The sequence below is a fragment of the Pan paniscus genome, chromosome 4 (assembly GCF_029289425.2).
Source record: "Pan paniscus chromosome 4, NHGRI_mPanPan1-v2.0_pri, whole genome shotgun sequence".
NCBI lineage: Eukaryota > Metazoa > Chordata > Mammalia > Primates > Hominidae > Pan > Pan paniscus.
Genome location: NC_073253.2, coordinates 28,769,842 through 28,788,357, shown reverse-complemented (window position 1 = coordinate 28,788,357; position 18,516 = coordinate 28,769,842). Strand labels below are relative to the sequence as shown.

The following is an 18,516-nucleotide window of genomic DNA, read 5'->3' as shown; positions in this document are numbered from 1 at the left end:
TCTTTAATATGTAAAGGCAGTGAACGGAATGTTAAAAAAAAATGGAATGTCACATAACTTCTATAAATTAGGTGGTAGAGGACACCAGTTATGATGCATTTCATGAACCCCTACTCAAAAAGAAGCTACTTGTTGAAACAAAATATGAATTTAAGTGTTTTTTTTTTAAGTGTTTTTTTGGGGGGGGCATGGTTGTTCTCTTCCAAAAACTGAAAGAAAAAAAAAAAAAGATGAAAAAAGCATATATGTTATGCCCTTTTCAAAGCAAACCTTAGGTCTTATTGGAATTGTTTCCTAATGCTATATAAATGAGACACGTGAGGCAATATACACTCCCCCACAGATGAATAACATAACATTTAGGTTACCAGGGCCTTTCACAATCTAACCTAACACCACTTTCCCAGGTTCATTTATCACTGGTTTCTTCTCAATACCTTCTGGTCAAAGACCACCAGAAGCACACATGTAATTGACAAACGGGGTTTATTATTCATTGCAGTAAGGGTTCTCTGTAAAATATTAGAAAATGCTTATTGGATTTGGGATTTTTTTCTCCTAATATTGGCTATCTTACCAAATCTTAGGAGGAAGAAAGGCTAGATCAAGGCTAAGATTGTAATTGGTAAAGAAGCAGAAGTCATCAAATTAAACCAGATAGGGTGATGTCCGGTCATTTTCGTGGCTTGGACAATGTTTTATCTGTGTTCAGATGTGATTACACAGTGATCATATTCTTTTCTTAATGAACACTGTCAGAGTGGTCTTGTTGGATGCTAATGCTTGCTGAAATTGTGTACGTTCATCAGGCGGACACCAGTTCCTAGTCCAGGCTAGCTCCAGGTGTCAGAGGCCACTTTTCCCTTCTACTCCTCACACATGCTGTACTCATACCAGACTTGAGTTTTCCCTGCCCTTTGTTCTTCCTTCTTTTTTATTCGATTTCCATTATCTTTAGTGATCATTCCCTTAGCACTTCAGTTTTCTCTCTGAAGTCCTTTGTGCTGCACGTTGTTTGATTGCTTGTGTTTATTCTTTGTTTCTTCAGCTAGGATCATTAGCACATATCTCTCAGCATTGGCAAAAGTCCTCGAAATCATTGACACCTAGCATATACTTTATTTTAAAAAAAGAAAGAAAGAAAGAAAAGAAAAGGGATGGGTTTATTGTCCTTTTCAACAGACTAGAGTATACGGGGTGAAACTGCTTCACTTGATTCAATAAAATCGTTTCCGGTAACAGGCCCCAGGAATCCTAGACCTAAGCCTGGCGCGAAACTACATTTCCCACAATCCTTCGGGGGCTGATAAGGCGCCGCAATGGTCTGAACTACAATTCCCACAATCCAGGGCGATTTCCGCTTTGTCGCGTTTCCTCAAGGCTCCGCCCCATTTCCCATCTTTCTTTTCAGTCCTTGCGCACCGGGGAACAAGGTCGTGAAAAAAAAGGTCTTGGTGAGGTGCCGCCATTTCATCTGTCCTCGTTCTCTGCGCCTTTCGCAGAGCTTCCAGCATCGGTATGTTGGGCCAGAGCATCCGGAGGTTCACAACCTCTGTGGTCCGTAGGAGCCACTATGAGGAGGGCCCTGGGAAGGTTAGTGTGTAAGGGGCACGGCTTCGTTGGGGGAGGGGGCGCTTGGCTGTGACTCGCGCACCTGCAAGGCCGCCTCCGGGCTGTGGCGAGGGAGATGATAGCCAGAAACCAGGCTGAGACGCAGACTAGCATTCCACTTACCCCAAGGACCAGTGAGGAAGCTGGGCATCCTAGCGCGTAGCCGCTAAAGGAATGGGCAGGTAGATCCGGAAGCCCTGCCTCCATCAGCCACCTGACGCCCCCTCCCCCGCCCCGCAGAAAGCCCTGAGATGGCTCCGGGAGGCCACGGCTGTAGGTGTGTGGCTTAAAGCCGAGCTGGAGGTCATCGGACCCGAAATGAAGGTCATTGGAAAATCATGAGGAAATCAGGGCCTCTGGTTATGGAACAGGCTTTTTAAACTAGCTGCCTAAGTTAGAAGTACTAACCCTTCACCTCAGTTAAGGCTGGGTTTGGCCTCAGGTGTAAATAACTTAAACCACATAGCAGTAACAATCTCGGAGGGTCACACGAGGCCTAGTCATAAAGGCCAGAGAAGGTGCTTGGTAATGAAAAACAAACAAACAAAAAAAACTGTGGGCCGGGTGCGGTGGCGCAGGCCTGTAATCGGGAGGCTGAGGCGGACGGATCACCTGAGGTCAGAAGTTCCAGACCAGCCCGGCCAACATGGCGAAACCCTGTCTCTACTAAAAAGTACAAAAAAATTAGCCAGACGTGGTGGTGTGTGCCTCTAATCCCAGCTACTCGGGAGGCTGAGGCAGGAGAATCGCTTGAACCCGGGAGGTGGAGGTTGCAGTGAGCCGAGATCGGGCCACTGCACTCCAGCCTGGACAGAGCGGGACTCCGTCTCAAAAAAAAAAAAAAAAGAAAAAAAAGAGCTGTATTGCACTTAACATTGCCATGTATCTTCTAAGGTGACTACTTAGGACAGTAGTTTTTTCGATTTTCTAAAATAAGAAACTTCTCACTATTTGACGTTTGAGTCCTCAAGACCATTCATTGCCTAGTGCTTAGTAAAGCCAGATTTTTTTGCCTTGTAGTGTTTTGTGATGAAGGTCATAGGATTTGAAAGATAAATGTTTAAAACGATGTTATGATTTATGGCATATGTTAACCTGATGATGTAAAATAAATATAACTAGCATTTCCTGTATACTTGTATTTTGATTATTAAGCAGATGATTTGAGATTCAATTTCGATTACCTTTTCTCTTTTTTTCCAACAGAATTTGCCATTTTCAGTGGAAAACAAGTGGTCGTTACTAGCTAAGATGTGTTTGTACTTTGGATCTGCATTTGCTACACCCTTCCTTGTAGTAAGACACCAACTGCTTAAAACATAAGGATGTTTCAGTTCCTCCATTTAACAGGTAGTTAGTGGATTTCTAATCATCTTAAAGCAGGCCTTTTTATTAAGTAGCCTCTTCCCCATCACCCAGAACACACACACAAATACATTGTTGTGTAGGGCTGATTCCTGAGGTTATGTGTAGATGTGGCATTGGTGGAGACTAGTTGTAAACCTATATAAAAATATTTCAATAATGGCCAGTGTTTATTGAATACTACTGCTTATCAGGTACACTTTACATCGATATCTCATGTTCTCTAGCAAGCTTGTGAGGCGGATGATAGTAACCCCATCTGAGACACAGAGATGTTAAGTTGTTCAACATCTCATAACTAGTATAATGGTGGACCAGGACTCTTGCCCAGGCAGTTTCTTGTTGCAGAACTCACACTTTTAACCAGGTAAAACTGATAAACTGATTAATGTTACTCTATCTTGAACACTGTTACTAGAACAGTAGCTGAGAATGTGTCTTTTAAAACACTATAAACATTTCCATTTCTTTTAGAAAGTGGTCACTGTGCTCCCAGTTTTTAAATTGGCTTACAATACTTGTTTAAGTTGTGAAAAATCCCTGAAGATAAAACCCTTCTAGTGCTCCTTGATACATAAGTCCCAGATAATTATGCAATTGTAAATCTGTGCCTCACCAACTCAGCCATGTTGGGAAACTCAAACTTTTAAATATACTTTCCTCATTAAGGCAGTGGTTCTTAAATGAGGATGATTTTACAACACAATGGGGCATTTGGCAATGTGAGACATTTTTGATCGTTCCGACTTGGGGGCAAAATTACCAGTGGTGCTGAGGTTGAGAAGCCTTGTGTCAAGGGGATATGTTAATATATGCTCAAAGGAGTCGTTCATATTGGAAGGTTAGCAGATTTGCTGTGTGTGGATAAAATATTTATTTAGCTTAATTGTCATCAGAGTTTCTCAGAGTAATACTATAGAACACTAGGATGATTGGAAAGAGTGTCATAGTTTAGAGGGGGAATAACTTATCCAAGCTACTAATGCGGAAAGGTTGCGGTGCATGTGATGAAGCAAATCAGTATGAATGAATTCATGATACTGTAAACGCTTTCTGATGTACTACTCAAACTGATAGAAAATATTTTCATGAAACTACATGATTTCTGTTAAATGAATGGGATTTTTAAAATGCCATTAATTTCTGTTTTTATTTTGTAGATATGAAGAGCATTTTAAGAGGTGCAACCTCTGGAAGTGGATCAAACTAGAACTCATATGCCATACTAGATATGTTTGTCAATAAACTTATGACGTGAATGCTTAATGCCTCTTTTTTGAAATAGGGAATGTAATAATTGGCCATTTGCCTACTTTATTATTTGGGTAACATTCCAGTATTACTCTCTGTGATTTAGCTTATTTAATGGTGTTAAACTGAGGTTATATTAAATTTTTGATTCCCAGGTCAGGATTTTGTTGGTAATTTATATAATAAAAGGGAAATACAAATCGATCTTAGGTTTATTTCTGTGATTTTTTTTTTTTTGTCGTTAACTTGGAAAAAATACTTTTGCTCTTGCCCTTTGACATAGTAAATTTTTTTTCCCATGATTGATTAATCATCAAGAAAACTTAATTTATTCAAATTGAAGTTGTGGTTAATCAGATATTTAGGAGCTTCATTTTTGTTTTTTTTCCTCTAGGTCTGTAACCTAAAACAGAAGTGTTTGCCTCAGTAAGTGTTTTGGTGACCAGTATTGGTCTTATTTAGAATGAATAAAAGAATATTTGAAATTGAATATAATACCATGAAATTTGTAGTATAGGAAGTACTCCCAATTTATTCTGGTGCTTTGACTATCATATAGCCTAGCAGAAATGGGATAAAAGGTAGTTCTGATTAGTAATTGTATATGTGAATCGAATTTATTTTGTAAGTAGTGAAATGCTGCTTGCCATTTAAAATGTAATGAGGTCATTACATTTTAGGACTTTGTGTAAGATGTGGGACAGTAACTAGCTACTGAGTATTTTCCTCTGCTCACTGTTGGAATACCAGTGATGTTAAAATGCTGTAAAACACTCCAAACTGGTAGTCTGTTTGGCCTCTAGACTTTGGTGAAAGGGTGATGCTCTTTTTAAATCAACATTTAAAAAACAGTATTTCCATAAAAGTGTATTTCTGGATTTTTGAAAAATTGTTCTGAGTGGTTCTATATCTCTTCATTGAAGAAAATAGCTGTGTAGGCCACTCCCCACTATATCATTAGATTTCTTATATGGCCCTTCTGTACAACTACTGATTTGCTAAAAACTTAACATTTTGATATTTTTGTTTCTCGACTACTGCCTCACTTTAGGCTCTTCAACAGTCACCTGACAACTACTTAATTATGGTGCAACCTTAATTTATATGACTTTGCTCATATATCCCCTGTACTTGTATGTCATTGTTTTTTGATTATTCAGTGATAAATCAGGTATCCTGTATTGAGAGAGTTCCTTGTATGGAACATAAAGGTTTTTTATCTTTGGAAAAAGTTGAAGCGGCCAGGCATGATGGCTCATGCCTGTAATCCCAGCACTTTGGGAGGCCAAGGCGCACGGATCACGAGGTCAAGAGATCAAGACCATCCTGGCCAACATGGTGAAACCCCGTCTCTACTAAAAATACAAAAAAACTAGCTGGGAATGGTGGCACGCGCCTGTAGTACCAGCTACTCAGGAGGCTGAGGCAGGAGAATCAATTGAACCTGGGAGGCGGAGGTTGCATTGGGCTGCGAACATGCCATTGCACTCCAGCCTGGGTGATGGAGCGATACTCTGTCTCAAAGTAGAAGCAAGAGTAAGAGTTTAAGGTTCGTTAGATGATTTTGGTTTTCCTGGAAATTATGGTAAGGCTTACCTCACTGGATTGTTTTTGAGATCCATTAAGTTATATAAAAACTTCTCACAAGTCCTAAATGAATATGAATTTTTTGGAGAGGATGTTCAAATATATATTAGGAATCAATAGTAACAGCTATGGGTAGCTAGGTCTAGCTAGAAAAGTATTTGAGGGATATACATGAGTGAGAAAAAAACCTCCTCTGCCTGTCTTGTAATAGTACAGATTGTGCCATCCCCATAAAAAGCCTTCAGCAGGCTGGCTGTAAGTGCATAAGTTTATTGTAAGTGGTAGAGGGTGTATAACTGCTTAGTTTCTGTATTAGGGTTCTCTAGACAAGCAGATCAAGAGGATGCACATAGAAAAAATTAAAATTGTCTCATCTGATTCTGGAGGCTTGGGTTGAAAATATGGGTATGCCCGCGGGCTGGAGACTCGGCAAAGGCAGTCGCTGTCAGAATTCCTCCTTGCGGGAGGACCTCCTTGTGGTCAGTCTTTGTTCATTAAGATCTTCAACGAATTCAAGAAGCTTAGCCACATAAGGAGGATCAGCTTTACTCCAAGTCCACTGACTTAAATGGTAAACTCATGATAATTCAAGAAACACCTTCACAGAAATATCTAGAGGATTGTTGATCCAAATATTTGAGCACTGTGTCCTTGCCAAGTTGACACAAAATTAACCATAACAGTAGTTCAGTTTTCTATTTCCCTAAACTGGTTTTTAAAATTCAAGCAAATATTTAAAACCAGGAGGTCTCCATAAAAATCCAGATTCTTGGGGAAAAAAAAAAATTACACTGGATGAACCCACAAATGCCCATGTGAAACTAATCAGGACCAAGTAAAAAGTTTGTACCTTTTGCAGATGCTTCCCTAACTCACTAGAATACTGGAATAGGAATTTTGGTTAGAATCCAGGATTTGTTTTAAAGAGAAGTCACTATCACTGTTTCCGTAATTAAGTTATGGCCACAATGAAGGAAGTAATTCAAAATGTCTTAGGTTTTGCTGCAGAGACCATAGAGGTTAAGAATGTGGGCTCAGAACTAAGTCTTGGCTGGATTCAAAGCCAGGGTTGATAAATTTCTCGTCTTTGACAATCTGTACCTCCCTTTTATCTAATTTGGTGTAGTTGTGAAGATTAAAAATGAAAATAGAGGCCCAGCGCAGTGGCTCACACCTGTAATCCCAGCACTCAGAGGCCGAGGTGGGTGAATCACGAGGTCAGAAGTTCGAGACCAGCCTGGCCAACATGGTGAAACCCCATTTCTACTAAAAATACAAAAAAATAGTTGGGTGTAGTGGTGGGCGCCTATAATCCCAGCTACTTAGGCCGAGACGGGAGAATTGCTTGAACCCAGGAGGCAGAGGTTGCAGTGACCCGAGGTCACACCACTGCACTCCAGCCTGGCAGACAGAGCAAGACTGTCTCAAAAAAGAAAACAGAAGAAAAAAAAAGAAAATACACCTAAATTGAGGCAAATTTCCTTAAGCTTTTAGTGTAGAGTGCTTAATTGAAACAAGCGAGATGGGGGAAGTATAATGGGCATTGTGTAAGTCGTTAAAGTTGATCCCAGAGCAATTCTGCAATAGTTAATAGATTGGTCTGTGCTGTAGATACTGTGTCTTAAAAAGTGATGCCAGAATGATAGTGCTAAAATGCAAGTCATCATTTTACTCACTGTAAGACACCTCACCATGACAATGGTCACTTCCCTATAGTGTCAGCCTCATCCCAGCCATATCACACAGTTTTATGTACCACCTCCAGGTCTTAATTTAGCTCAGGTGCCACCTTTTCTATAAAGCCTCCCCTTTTTATTTTATTTTTTTAAGAGATAGGGTCTGGATTTGTCACCCAGGCTGGAATACAGTGGCACAATCGTAGCTGGCTGCCACCCTCCAGGGGATCCTCCTGCCTCAGCATCTGGAGTAGTTGTGGCTACAGGGGCTTGTCACCATCCCTGGCTAGTACTTTTTATTTTTTGAGGAGACTGAGTCTCACTGTATTGCCCAGGCTGGTCTCATACTCCTGGCCGCAATTACTCCTCCTTTGAGGGATTATAGGCATGTGCCACCAAACCCAGTCCCTTCCTGATTTAACACACTCCACATAAATCTCTAACACCCTGTAAACGGCCTTATAATTCAGCAGGTACTGTAATTACTGATTTCCTTATCTACCTTTCATACCAGCTTGTGATCTTTCTGAGCCCAGAGAGCCTTCTTTATTCATGTATCCTGCATCTATAATTTAGCTGGTGATCCATGAACACTCTATTCTATTAATCCTTTCAATAATCTGAAGCCAAGAATAAAAATTACCTAAAAACAAATTCTAGGCCTCTTACGCACTAAATGTATGTTTCAATGCTTTACGAATAAAAATGAATTTTTCCTGGATAGTTGGAAATTGGTTCTCCCACCAAACATAAATGTATTGAAATAATCCAGTTGAAAAAAAATGAGTTTAAATTTGCACCAAAATGTAACTCAACGATGTCACCACTGTTCAGTCTATCTGATATCTCTTTTTCTTTGCAGACAAACCCTTAATGAAGGAAAGTGTGTTGATATACATTCTGGGAAAGCTCTTCATCTTATATCAAGCCAGCATTTTAAGAAGCACTGGCTTAAAGAACTGGGGAATTTTTTATTTTTTTTAATCTTGTGTAACAAAAGATGGAGCTCAGGAATTTTAGGGCCCTCCAAGTTCCTCAGCCTGTTTTTTCTAAACCATTTCTTTCATTCTCATAAGATGGCTGCTACAGTTCCAGTTATCCCATACAGACTTGACAATACCCAGCAAGAAAAATTACTGTCTTTGTTATTTTTCAAAGTGAAGAAAGCTTTCCTTCAGACTATCCCTCATTAGTCACTGTCCAGAAAAGTGATAAATTCACTTCTGAATATAACACGGGCAAGGGAATAGCATGACAATGATTAAATTTGACCAATTAGCATTTTCTCACAAGTCTTATGTGGGCAGAGGAGATACTGAAACAAGTCAGGATTCTACCAAAAAGGGAAGAGAAAGTGGCTATTGGGTATGCAAAAGACACTGCCTGCTGCAATTATTCTATATACTATACTAAAAAGATGGACTGGAATGCCATAACATGTAATAAGCCTTAATTTTAGTGTTTCCAATAAATAAAGATCACAGCATAGGTCTTTAGAGTAAGCTATATAGAATAGAGCAGAAAAACTTTATGCTTTTTCTTTCTGTCTCCTTTCAATAGAAAATAATAATATGAGCTTTTATATGATTTATACTCTGCCTACATCAAAACCTTTTTAAAAACTTCATCTATTATCAAATGGTGTTTTGTTATCATAGCTATTGTAACGTTATAACCCAGAGGGAAGATAGCCACTTTCCATATATCTTAATACAGTGACGATTTTTTACTGAGTATATAATTCAAAAAATGTATAGTTGATTTGTGTGGTACCCACATTTCCTTCCTTAAACTGGTACAGTAATCATTAAGGCTTTTCATAAATATGACAGCTCTATTTCTGTACACATAGGATCAAACTCTAACCCCTTTGCTTTGACAATAAAAAACTGAGAAGTTATATGCATTACCTCTACATGAAAGCTCTAAAAGGCAGTATACCCTTCACCAACTTCCCTTCTTCCTGCTACAGGGATATAGCCTCCATCAGCCTAGGTTCCTGAAAGACTCTCTAAGTGTAGCCCCATGTCAGATGTATAGAGTGAGCAAGAAATTTTCATTGTTATAAGCATTTGGGGTTTGGGGATCATTAGTTACTGCAGTAAAAGTTGTCCTACCTTCAGAATACTTAAGCACTTCATATGTCCTTGAAAAGTATCACTTATCTACTTCTCTGATTCTTCAGTCAAAGAATTGTGTCAACTAGATGATCTTTTAAGGACTCTTCCCAATTAAAGTGAATTGTATCTACAATTACAAATGTGGGTACCACACAAAAGCCTGACTCAGAGGTGGTAAGATCTCTTTTCAGCACTTTTCATGCGTGGACAGGAGCCAGAATGATGGAGATAAGTCATCTTGGGCTTTCAAAGTGGTTTTCACATGCAGCTCTGAGCAACTACCTACTAGCCATTTCCACCTTATCTCTCATTTTCATGGACTCTATTTACCCATTGTATACTTTTGTAAAAATTGGAAAGTGAGTCTCTTCTTCCAGAGGGACACAGCATCATGCCAGAGCCCTCGTGCTTTCCTGTTCAATACCTCTGTATCATTGTAAAACAGTACAGCTCTGTGTTACATTCCTGTACAGTCATCTCAACTTTGAATTTTGCAGATTATTCCTACTAAAATTCACTCCTCCCTCCAAATTTTCCCAGCTCTAACAAAAGGTGGATAGCATAATTATTATGGGTTGAATAGGGGGTCTGTATTTTTTAGAATAAGCTTTGTGTGTTTTCTTTGCTGGATTCCAAAACATAGCACTATGTTTAGTAAATATTAAGCTTTCAACAAATACATTTAGATAGATGAAGGCATGGAAGAATACTAATCAGATTTAATGGCATCTTCAAGTTTAAAAGCATTAGAAACCAGTCTAGGAAGTTCTCTACTTGATGCATCCCTCTCTAAGGAGGACCAGGAGGTGATTGTTAAGTACCCATATATTGATAAATTTATCAGGGTTACATCTTAACCCTAATTAGCTTAGTATTATCAAAAAAATTTCCCATTCATTATGTTGCGAGAGGGATTTTATACCATCTATGAAACTGCCTAGTGTGAAATCTTTATTCACACTCCAGCCGTCATACTAGCTACCAAAACAATTGTTTAAAAGTGATTTTTTATTTTCCCCAGACAGAATATATACTAAGTTGAACCATATGAAATTACTGATATTTTACTTTTTTTTTTTAACCTATCAGATGGTAATTTCTGATGGTTCAGTGGTCATAGTTTCCCTTTTCAGTTACTGGACCACCCGTAGAGTTGCTTTCACCCATATATATATATATATATATATACCTGTTTTGGGAAATTGTGGATTTTACCAACACCAAAAATTGACTAATTGGGTTGTATACACTCAGTATAGCAGAACTAATTCTGCTTAATCTTGGTACCATTATTTCATTACCAATTATACAACAGATGGTCTGAAATTCCCAAATGTTGCCTTTTACTAAGAGTCTGTGCTTTGGGGAAATAGTTCTGAATTACACAGCTCTGAAATCCATTACTTTTGGATGCAGAGTACAATGAACTTACAGCAAGACTATGGCTTGCAATGTTTTTCATTGTGGGATTTAAAGTAAATTATCGGGATTTTAGAAAAGGAATTCTAAATATTTCCATGTTTTCATAGGAAAAAAATGGACTTATTTTAAATCTAAATCCCCCTTCACATCCTCCAAAAAAAATCATGCTGATTGTCAGGAAAAGAAAATTCACTCATAAACTATACCTTTAATGTAGCTAGGAAATAGATTTTAAATTACCTACCAATAGGAAAATAAACACTTGAGACAAGCAAAATTTTATCTAGAGCCTACACCCAATGGGAGACAAGCAGAGATGAGGGCAAGATGGGAATATAGATGAGGGATGTAGGGTAGGGAGAATGGGGATGGTAAAATACAGATAAAATTGCTCAAACCAAGTGCCACTCAGAGCAAGAAAATACTGAGAGTTAGTTTGAGCTCTTGTAGGTGACTGATGGGGAATTGAAAGACAGGAACTTGAAAATCAATGGAGCCCAAGGCAAGAGTTTCAGAATGGCACCACTTCCAAGTAAATACAAGTGTCAAGAAGATTGCGCCCTTGGTGCCTTAGAGGTAAAAGAAGAAAAAGGAAGCAAAAGGGGGAAATGAATATTCCTGTTAAAAGAAAAAGAGGGTCACAAAATCAGAAGACACCAAGTTTTTCCCAACCAAACAAGTACATTGGTTAAAGAAACTATAATATTTCACCATATCAAGTGAAATACCCTTGAACAAAAAAACCTAGTTATCTTCCTCAAATTCTCAAAGGTTAATAATAATTATATTAGCACATAAAAAATCAAAGCAAAAATATGACAGATGACAGTCACATAAAGTTATTATAAGAATAAAGTAGAAATTTAGAAGCCTAACATTTTATTTCAGCTGATGAAAATTCTGCCCCTAATAAATACCATTCATGCAGCAGAAAAAATCCCTAACACAACCTAATCTGAATTAACCTCAAACAACCATTTGCAAATATTAGGGGAGAAAAAACACCATAAATTAGAAATTCAAAAATTTAGAACAGGAACAGAATGGGGAAGCGATGGGAAACAAGAGTCGACTAAACGGGGAGAAAAAATACATGAAAAACACAGTAATCTTTTAAATTGTAAGATGCCTAAGGATAGATTTGCCTAAAAGTTTAATAAAGGAACTGGAAGAAAGGTATATAACAGCTAAGAAATAAATACAAATCAAAGACAGAGAAAGGTAAAATGTGCATACAACAAAATGCACAAAATCATAATTGTTCAATGAGTTTAGACAAATGTATCTGTATAATGCAAATGCCTATTAAAATACAGAACGTTACCTTAATCTTTAAAGTTCTCTCATGTCCTTTGCCAGTCAATCCCTGTCCCCAACTTCCAGAAGCAATAAATGTTACGATTTTCACCATAGGTTATTGTAGTCTTTTCTAGAAATTCATATTATATATATTTGTTATATAAAAGTTTCAGAATATAGAGATGATGCTTTGGGTATATGCTACTAAATGATGTTATTTTAGGATATGTGAATATTCATATCAGTTCAAGCACTGTCAAAGCATTTCCCAGAGAAAACCTGACCTAAGAAATTAGAGATGACATAGTATAATTAAAAAGTTGTGGAATATGGAATAAAAAGATGTATGGAGTAAAAGAATAAGCATTATCAGGTGAGGTGAAAATTTTTTGTCTCAGAGGATCTTAAGTAGGGTTAAAGAAAAAACAAAATAAAAAAATTGACAAATAAAGATTAAAAGAATGATGAAGTATCCTTGAAGGCAACTGTGACATATTTACATTTTGTGTCTACTACCTAACACAGTTTCTGGGAAACAGTAAATACTTGCTAAGTGTCTGTGGAAGCGAATTCAATGGACGAGCATGCCAACCAAAGGGGAGAGTATGAACACAGTTCAAGATAAGAAAATAGCTAAGATTTGTGAAGTATGAAGAAGTCCTTGGCTTATTGAGTACCCTCGAGGAGACTTGGTAGACATGTGTGTGGCAAAGAAGAAAGGTCCTGGGTGGGAGTGGGATGGGTGAGTTGTTTATGTGACAACTTAAGGTCTAGAATTGATGGTGGGATACAGCCCTTTACAATTTTTAGCATATGAATGACAAGAGCAATATTATATTTGCAACCACCTGCCTGATGACCTGGTAAGAAGAGAAGCTGTGGAGAAGAATAACCAGAAACAAGTAATCTGAGAATGGGAATATGAAGGTTCAATCAGGTTTAGAACATTATTCAGTTTAAGAGATATTTGAAAATAAAATGCAGAAAAATCATGTGTCCTGTTGTCCCTAATTGTCCTGTTTCAGCAATGGGCTTCTTACACTTGTGCACTTCATTAGATTCTTTAGGAATTCTATTATATTATGTACATGTGCAAAATATAACACTGGATTTTTATATAGTGACTCAGTAAAAGAAATGAGAGTAGAAAATTCTTCACGGGGCCAGCCAATGTGAAAAGTGCTTTCACTACTCTATTTCCATAGTTAATTTAGTTCTGGTCTTAAAATCTAAATGCCTCTGTATTCTAAGACCTGTGGTAGTCTTGTGATGTCTTGAATACTTCGCACTTTCTCTGACATTATAAAATAACTTTATAGTGCAGTTAATCAAATGACAGTAAAAAAAGTACTCTACAGAGAGCTCATTTTAATATTTAATAAGATGAATGCTGATCTCTAAAGTTGAAGGCAGCCCCATTTACTTAGGTACATAGGATGTCAGTACTCCATCAATGCAGTAACTGTCAGTCCAGAAACTCTATGTGCTCTTCCCAAGGAGTTGTTTGACAAAGACATATATTCATTTCAGTCAATATCTATTTAACTCCTATGTTTAAGGTACTGTAGTGGCCTTTGAGAGAAACACTAAGAGAAGTACGTATTCCCCATCTTTCAGGAGTGCAGAAACTCAGGAAAATATAGATGCTTATGCACATAAATCGAGTACAAATTAAGATGCCGTAAGTACTGGAAAAGAGGCTGAAAAAGGGCAATGGGAGGAATGGGGTCAGCGGCTGGAAGCCTAGTGTATCTGAAACAATATTTTGGAATTCATGTCTTAAGGCATGTGAAGAATCTGAGCTCATAGATACGGAAAAGGGTGGGTTATACAAAGTATATATACATATATATATATATATACACATATATATATATATATACACACATATATATATATATATATATAGAGAGAGAGAGAGAGAGAGTTTTGCTCTGTTGCCCAGGCTGGAGTGCAGTGGCATGATCTTGGCATGCATCACCGTGCCCAGTTGAGGTTGCAGTGGAAATGAAGGCTTTATTGAGAAGTTAATATTGAAGCAAAAACTTGAGAAATCTGAGAAAAGAGTGTTTCTAAGGCAGAGTTTTGTCTATCAGGCTTAAAGAATAGTAAAACAGTCAGAGTAGCTAGAGTATACCAATGAGATACAGCCTAGTAAGAGATAAGTCACTGGGGGCTGGATAAAGTTGAGCCTTGTAAGCCTTTGTAAGGACCTTGGCTTTTACTCTGAATGAGAAGGGGAATTAGTGGAGACTTTAGAGGAAAGGAAGGACAGATCTTAAAACTTGCAATCTAACTTAAATTTTAAAAGGTTCATTGTGGCTGCTACATTGAGAACCCAAGACAGTAGGAAGCAAGATTGAAATCAGAAGACAAAGGAGAAGCATATTCAGTATTCAGACAAAGGATAATGGGCTCTTGAACCAACATGGATTTATTTTGTATTAGCCTGGGTTCTCTAGAGAAACACACCCAATAGGAGATAGACATCTACATCTATCTATCATCTATCTATCTATCTATCTATCTATCTATCTATCTATCTGGAGAGGAATGGGGAGACTGACCATAAGGCATCGGCTCATGTGATTATGGAAGTTGAGAATTTCAAGATCTGAAGTTGGCAAGCTGATGGTATAATTCCAGTCTAAGTCTGAAGGCCTGAGAACCAGGAAAGCTGATGGTGAAGTTTCAGTTCAAGTCCAAATCTAAAAGCAGGAGAAGAGTGACATCTTAGCTCAAAAACAGGCAGAAAGAAAGAATTCTTTCATAGCCTATTATTCTATTCAGGCCTACAGCAGGCTGGATGAGTTCCACTCATGTTGGGGAGAAAATATGCTTTACTTAGTCTACTGATTCAAATGTTAATCTCTTCCAGAAACACCCTCACAGACATACCCAGGAATCATGTTTAACCAAATATCTGGGCACTACATGGACTAGTCAAGTTGATGCATAAATTTAGCCATTAGATATTTTGAAGGTAGAGCTAATAGGATTTCCTGACAAGAATTTCCTGGCACATTGGTTGTTAAAGGAGTAGGAGAATGAGAGAAGTCAAGGATCCTTCTCTCTATTTTTACACAACAACAAACTGTATCTAAGAGAGTGTCCAGATATGCTCAAGGACATGGTACCTATTAAATGACACAAGGGGATTTGAACTCAGGCCTGGTTCATGCCACATAAGCTCTTAATCTCCCCAATAGGTTCTGTCACACTGGGTGGGAAAGAAGGCAGAGGTTGCTGTAGAATCAATAATTCCCCTAAATGATGTTTACAACATTATTTTGTAAACAGTTTCTCTTATTTGCGTGTCTTCACCTTCCAAATATCCCTTATTTCTCTATGTGTCTGCCTTCTAAATTATTTAAATTTTCCCTCTATTCAGTTTTCAAGGTATCATTTAGCACCTGGATCCTTATCAAGGCTAAGATAAATGCTCTTGTTTGGAGCCAAACCTATGCCAGAAATATAATTATGAGAAAAAAAAAATGAACCATTGAAAGAGGCTCCGTCAAAAGACTTACACAGCAAAAAGCTTCTTTATTTTTTTAATTTTTGATGTGGAAATTAGTATATGCTTACCATCCATAAGCATATTGTTTGTATGTGAATTAAATTCATAATGCCTACAAATATTTTAATTATACTATTATTAAGAGGTGGGAAATGATAACTAGTTATGCTTCAGATATTTCTTCCCAGATGTCAAACTAAATTACAGGTGAGAAAAAACCAAACACCATGTGAAATACCACAACGATATGCACAAAGTACAGTCACCATTTACCCCAACTTTTTGAGGATAGGAATTTTATGGGAGATAAGAATTATTTTTATTATTTTCATCAGGAAGATAAAATGTTCCTCTCCCTGCTATGTTAAGATTTTGAAGACAGACCCCTGTGGCTTGGTGTTGATGAGCTAAATTGAAGAAAAAAAAAAGACTGAAGCCATGGATAAAGTTCATGTTATTTTACATTGTGTTCTGTTAGGCTTTCTGTCCACAGAAGGAGAAATGTTTAGAACATGATGCCCTGGTTCCTCAAGAGACTCTCAGATTCCCCTTGAAAACTGGATTAGAATTTACATTCAGAAAGATTTTGGCCAGGCGTGGTGGCTCACGCCTGTAATCCTAGAACTTTGGGAGGCCAAGGTGGGCGGATCATGAGGTCAGGAGATCGAGACCATCCTGGCTAACATGGTGAAACCCCATCTCTACTAAAAATACAAAAAGTTAGCAGGGTGTGGTTGCAGGCACCTGTAGTCCCAGCTACTTGGGAGGCTGAGGCAGGAGAATGGCCTGAACCCGGGAGGTGGAGCTTGCAGTCAGCCCAGATCGTGCCACTGCCCTCCAGCCTGGGCAACAGAGCCAGACTCCGTCTCAAAAACAAAACAAAACAAGAAAACAAAAAGAAAGATTTTATAGCTGATATTTAGATCTCCATTTAATTTCTCTTAATTAAGTAATAACATAACCTCAGTTTAAGAGCTTTACTTTACCCTTTAAAGGGAAAAATTTGAAGTTGCTTTGGGTCTTTTAAATTTGAAGTCCAATTTACGGTCAGTTTGAATGACAACTGCTGGAAATCATCACTAGAGGAAAGTACAATGAAGGTGACAGCAGAAGCCAAGCCCAGAGAGGTGTTTGTCCCCCTAAGGCACATTCTGGGCCAGGTCCATGTAGTTAAATTACTTTAAGTTATTACACCAAGATTGAGTCAGACTTGAAGGAGTTGGAGTCCCCAGCTTCTTATAGAAACTATGACTTGTACAGAATTTATTCTGAGGAAGCCCTTTTTTCTCAATACAGACTTCTTACTATTGCTTTGAGCCTCCCTCACATTTGAACATATCAGACCCTTGTTAGATGCATTCATATTGACATATAGACACTTAGACACCAGGTAACAAGGCCTCTGCTATGTTTTGAATTTCCCCTCCAAAACTCATGTTGAAATTTAATTGCTATTGTGATGACATTAAGAGGTGCCACATTGGGGATCAAATTTCAACATGAAGTTTGGAGGGGGAAAACATCTAAACCATAACACATTTCAAAACGGAATGAAGCTCCAGAACCTGAAGACCTCTCTAGGTAGGTAGGTTTTAAAAGTTGAGATAAGTATGAGCTATCTGGCTCCCGGAGAGATTTTATTTACCTATCAAAGGGTTGAAGTCAGGAGATCCTTTTAGAAGGGAAAGGTGACAGCTGCCTCCTTCCTCTTTATAAGCAGGGAAAAATAATTTTTCCTTGGCCATTTACATAGGTCAATTGACCTGGCTTTTACTATGCTGCAGTAAGGGTTAGGACTTGGGCAAAGGGGGCCCAATGCACTTCTTTACTGTGAGGAATTAGTACTAGGAAACCTGTCTCTGACCCAGAACACCTTGTATGTGTATTCAGGATGAAATGAAGAAAGAGAAACATTTAATATGTAACAATAATGAAATAAAGTAATCCCAAAGTCAAGGTGGTTTAACAAAACCAAGGTTTAGTCTACATGATAATTAGTCATCAAGCTGGGTGGGGTAGTAGAGGTCTGCTTCTTGTTTAAGGACTCAGGATGACAGAGGTTTAGTCCTCTCGTGGTACCATCACAATAATAGAAATTCTTAGGCTCACTGTGTCAGGGGAAAAGAGTACAAGGGAAGTAGTGGAGAATAAACCTGCTTGTAGGCTTCTACTAGAAGAGTGTGCCTCTTCTGCCCAAACATCAGCCACGACTAGTCACACTGCCGTGCTTAACAACAACAAGATTGGAAAATGCTGGGGAGCGTGTGGAAATGTAATATATGGTAATTATCTTCGGTATACTTTTGCTTCTGTTCACATCATTCCAATAGCTGCAACTTTCTGGTTTTTCTACTACCAACACCTTAAAACACAACAAAATTTTCTCTCCCTGTCAAGCCATGCTTACACATTTGGAATATAGACAATTGCCATGGGTTATTATTGAAGGATTGCCATTGAATTACAAGAAAAATTTGTTGATCATGAAATCCAGGGATGATGTCTTAATCCATTCGGGATGCTATAACAAAATACCTTAGACTAGATGATTTATAAACAATGGACATTTATTGCTTACAGCTCCGGAGTCTGGGAAGTCCAGGATCAAGGTACCAGAAGATTTAGTGTCTTTTGAGGGTTTGTTCCTCATAGATGGCCTGTCTTA

The 18,516-nt window shown here is 38.2% G+C and overlaps 1 protein-coding gene and 1 non-coding gene across 2 annotated transcripts; both read left to right on the top strand.

Annotated features, from left to right (window-relative positions):
* Positions 1-1,382: 1,382 nt before the first annotated feature.
* LOC100979972 (cytochrome c oxidase subunit 7C, mitochondrial) lies at positions 1,383-4,431 on the top strand. The gene is made up of 3 exons (XM_003822789.5): positions 1,383-1,593; positions 2,818-2,961; positions 4,137-4,431. The coding sequence occupies exons 1-2, from the start codon at positions 1,519-1,521 to the stop codon at positions 2,932-2,934; spliced, it is 192 nt and encodes a 63-aa protein (XP_003822837.1). The 5' UTR covers positions 1,383-1,518; the 3' UTR covers positions 2,935-2,961; positions 4,137-4,431.
* Positions 3,975-4,037, top strand: LOC112439965 (small nucleolar RNA Z39). Its single transcript, XR_003028183.1, has one exon. It is a non-coding gene; the product is annotated as a small nucleolar RNA Z39 (small nucleolar RNA).
* Positions 4,432-18,516: the final 14,085 nt, after the last annotated feature.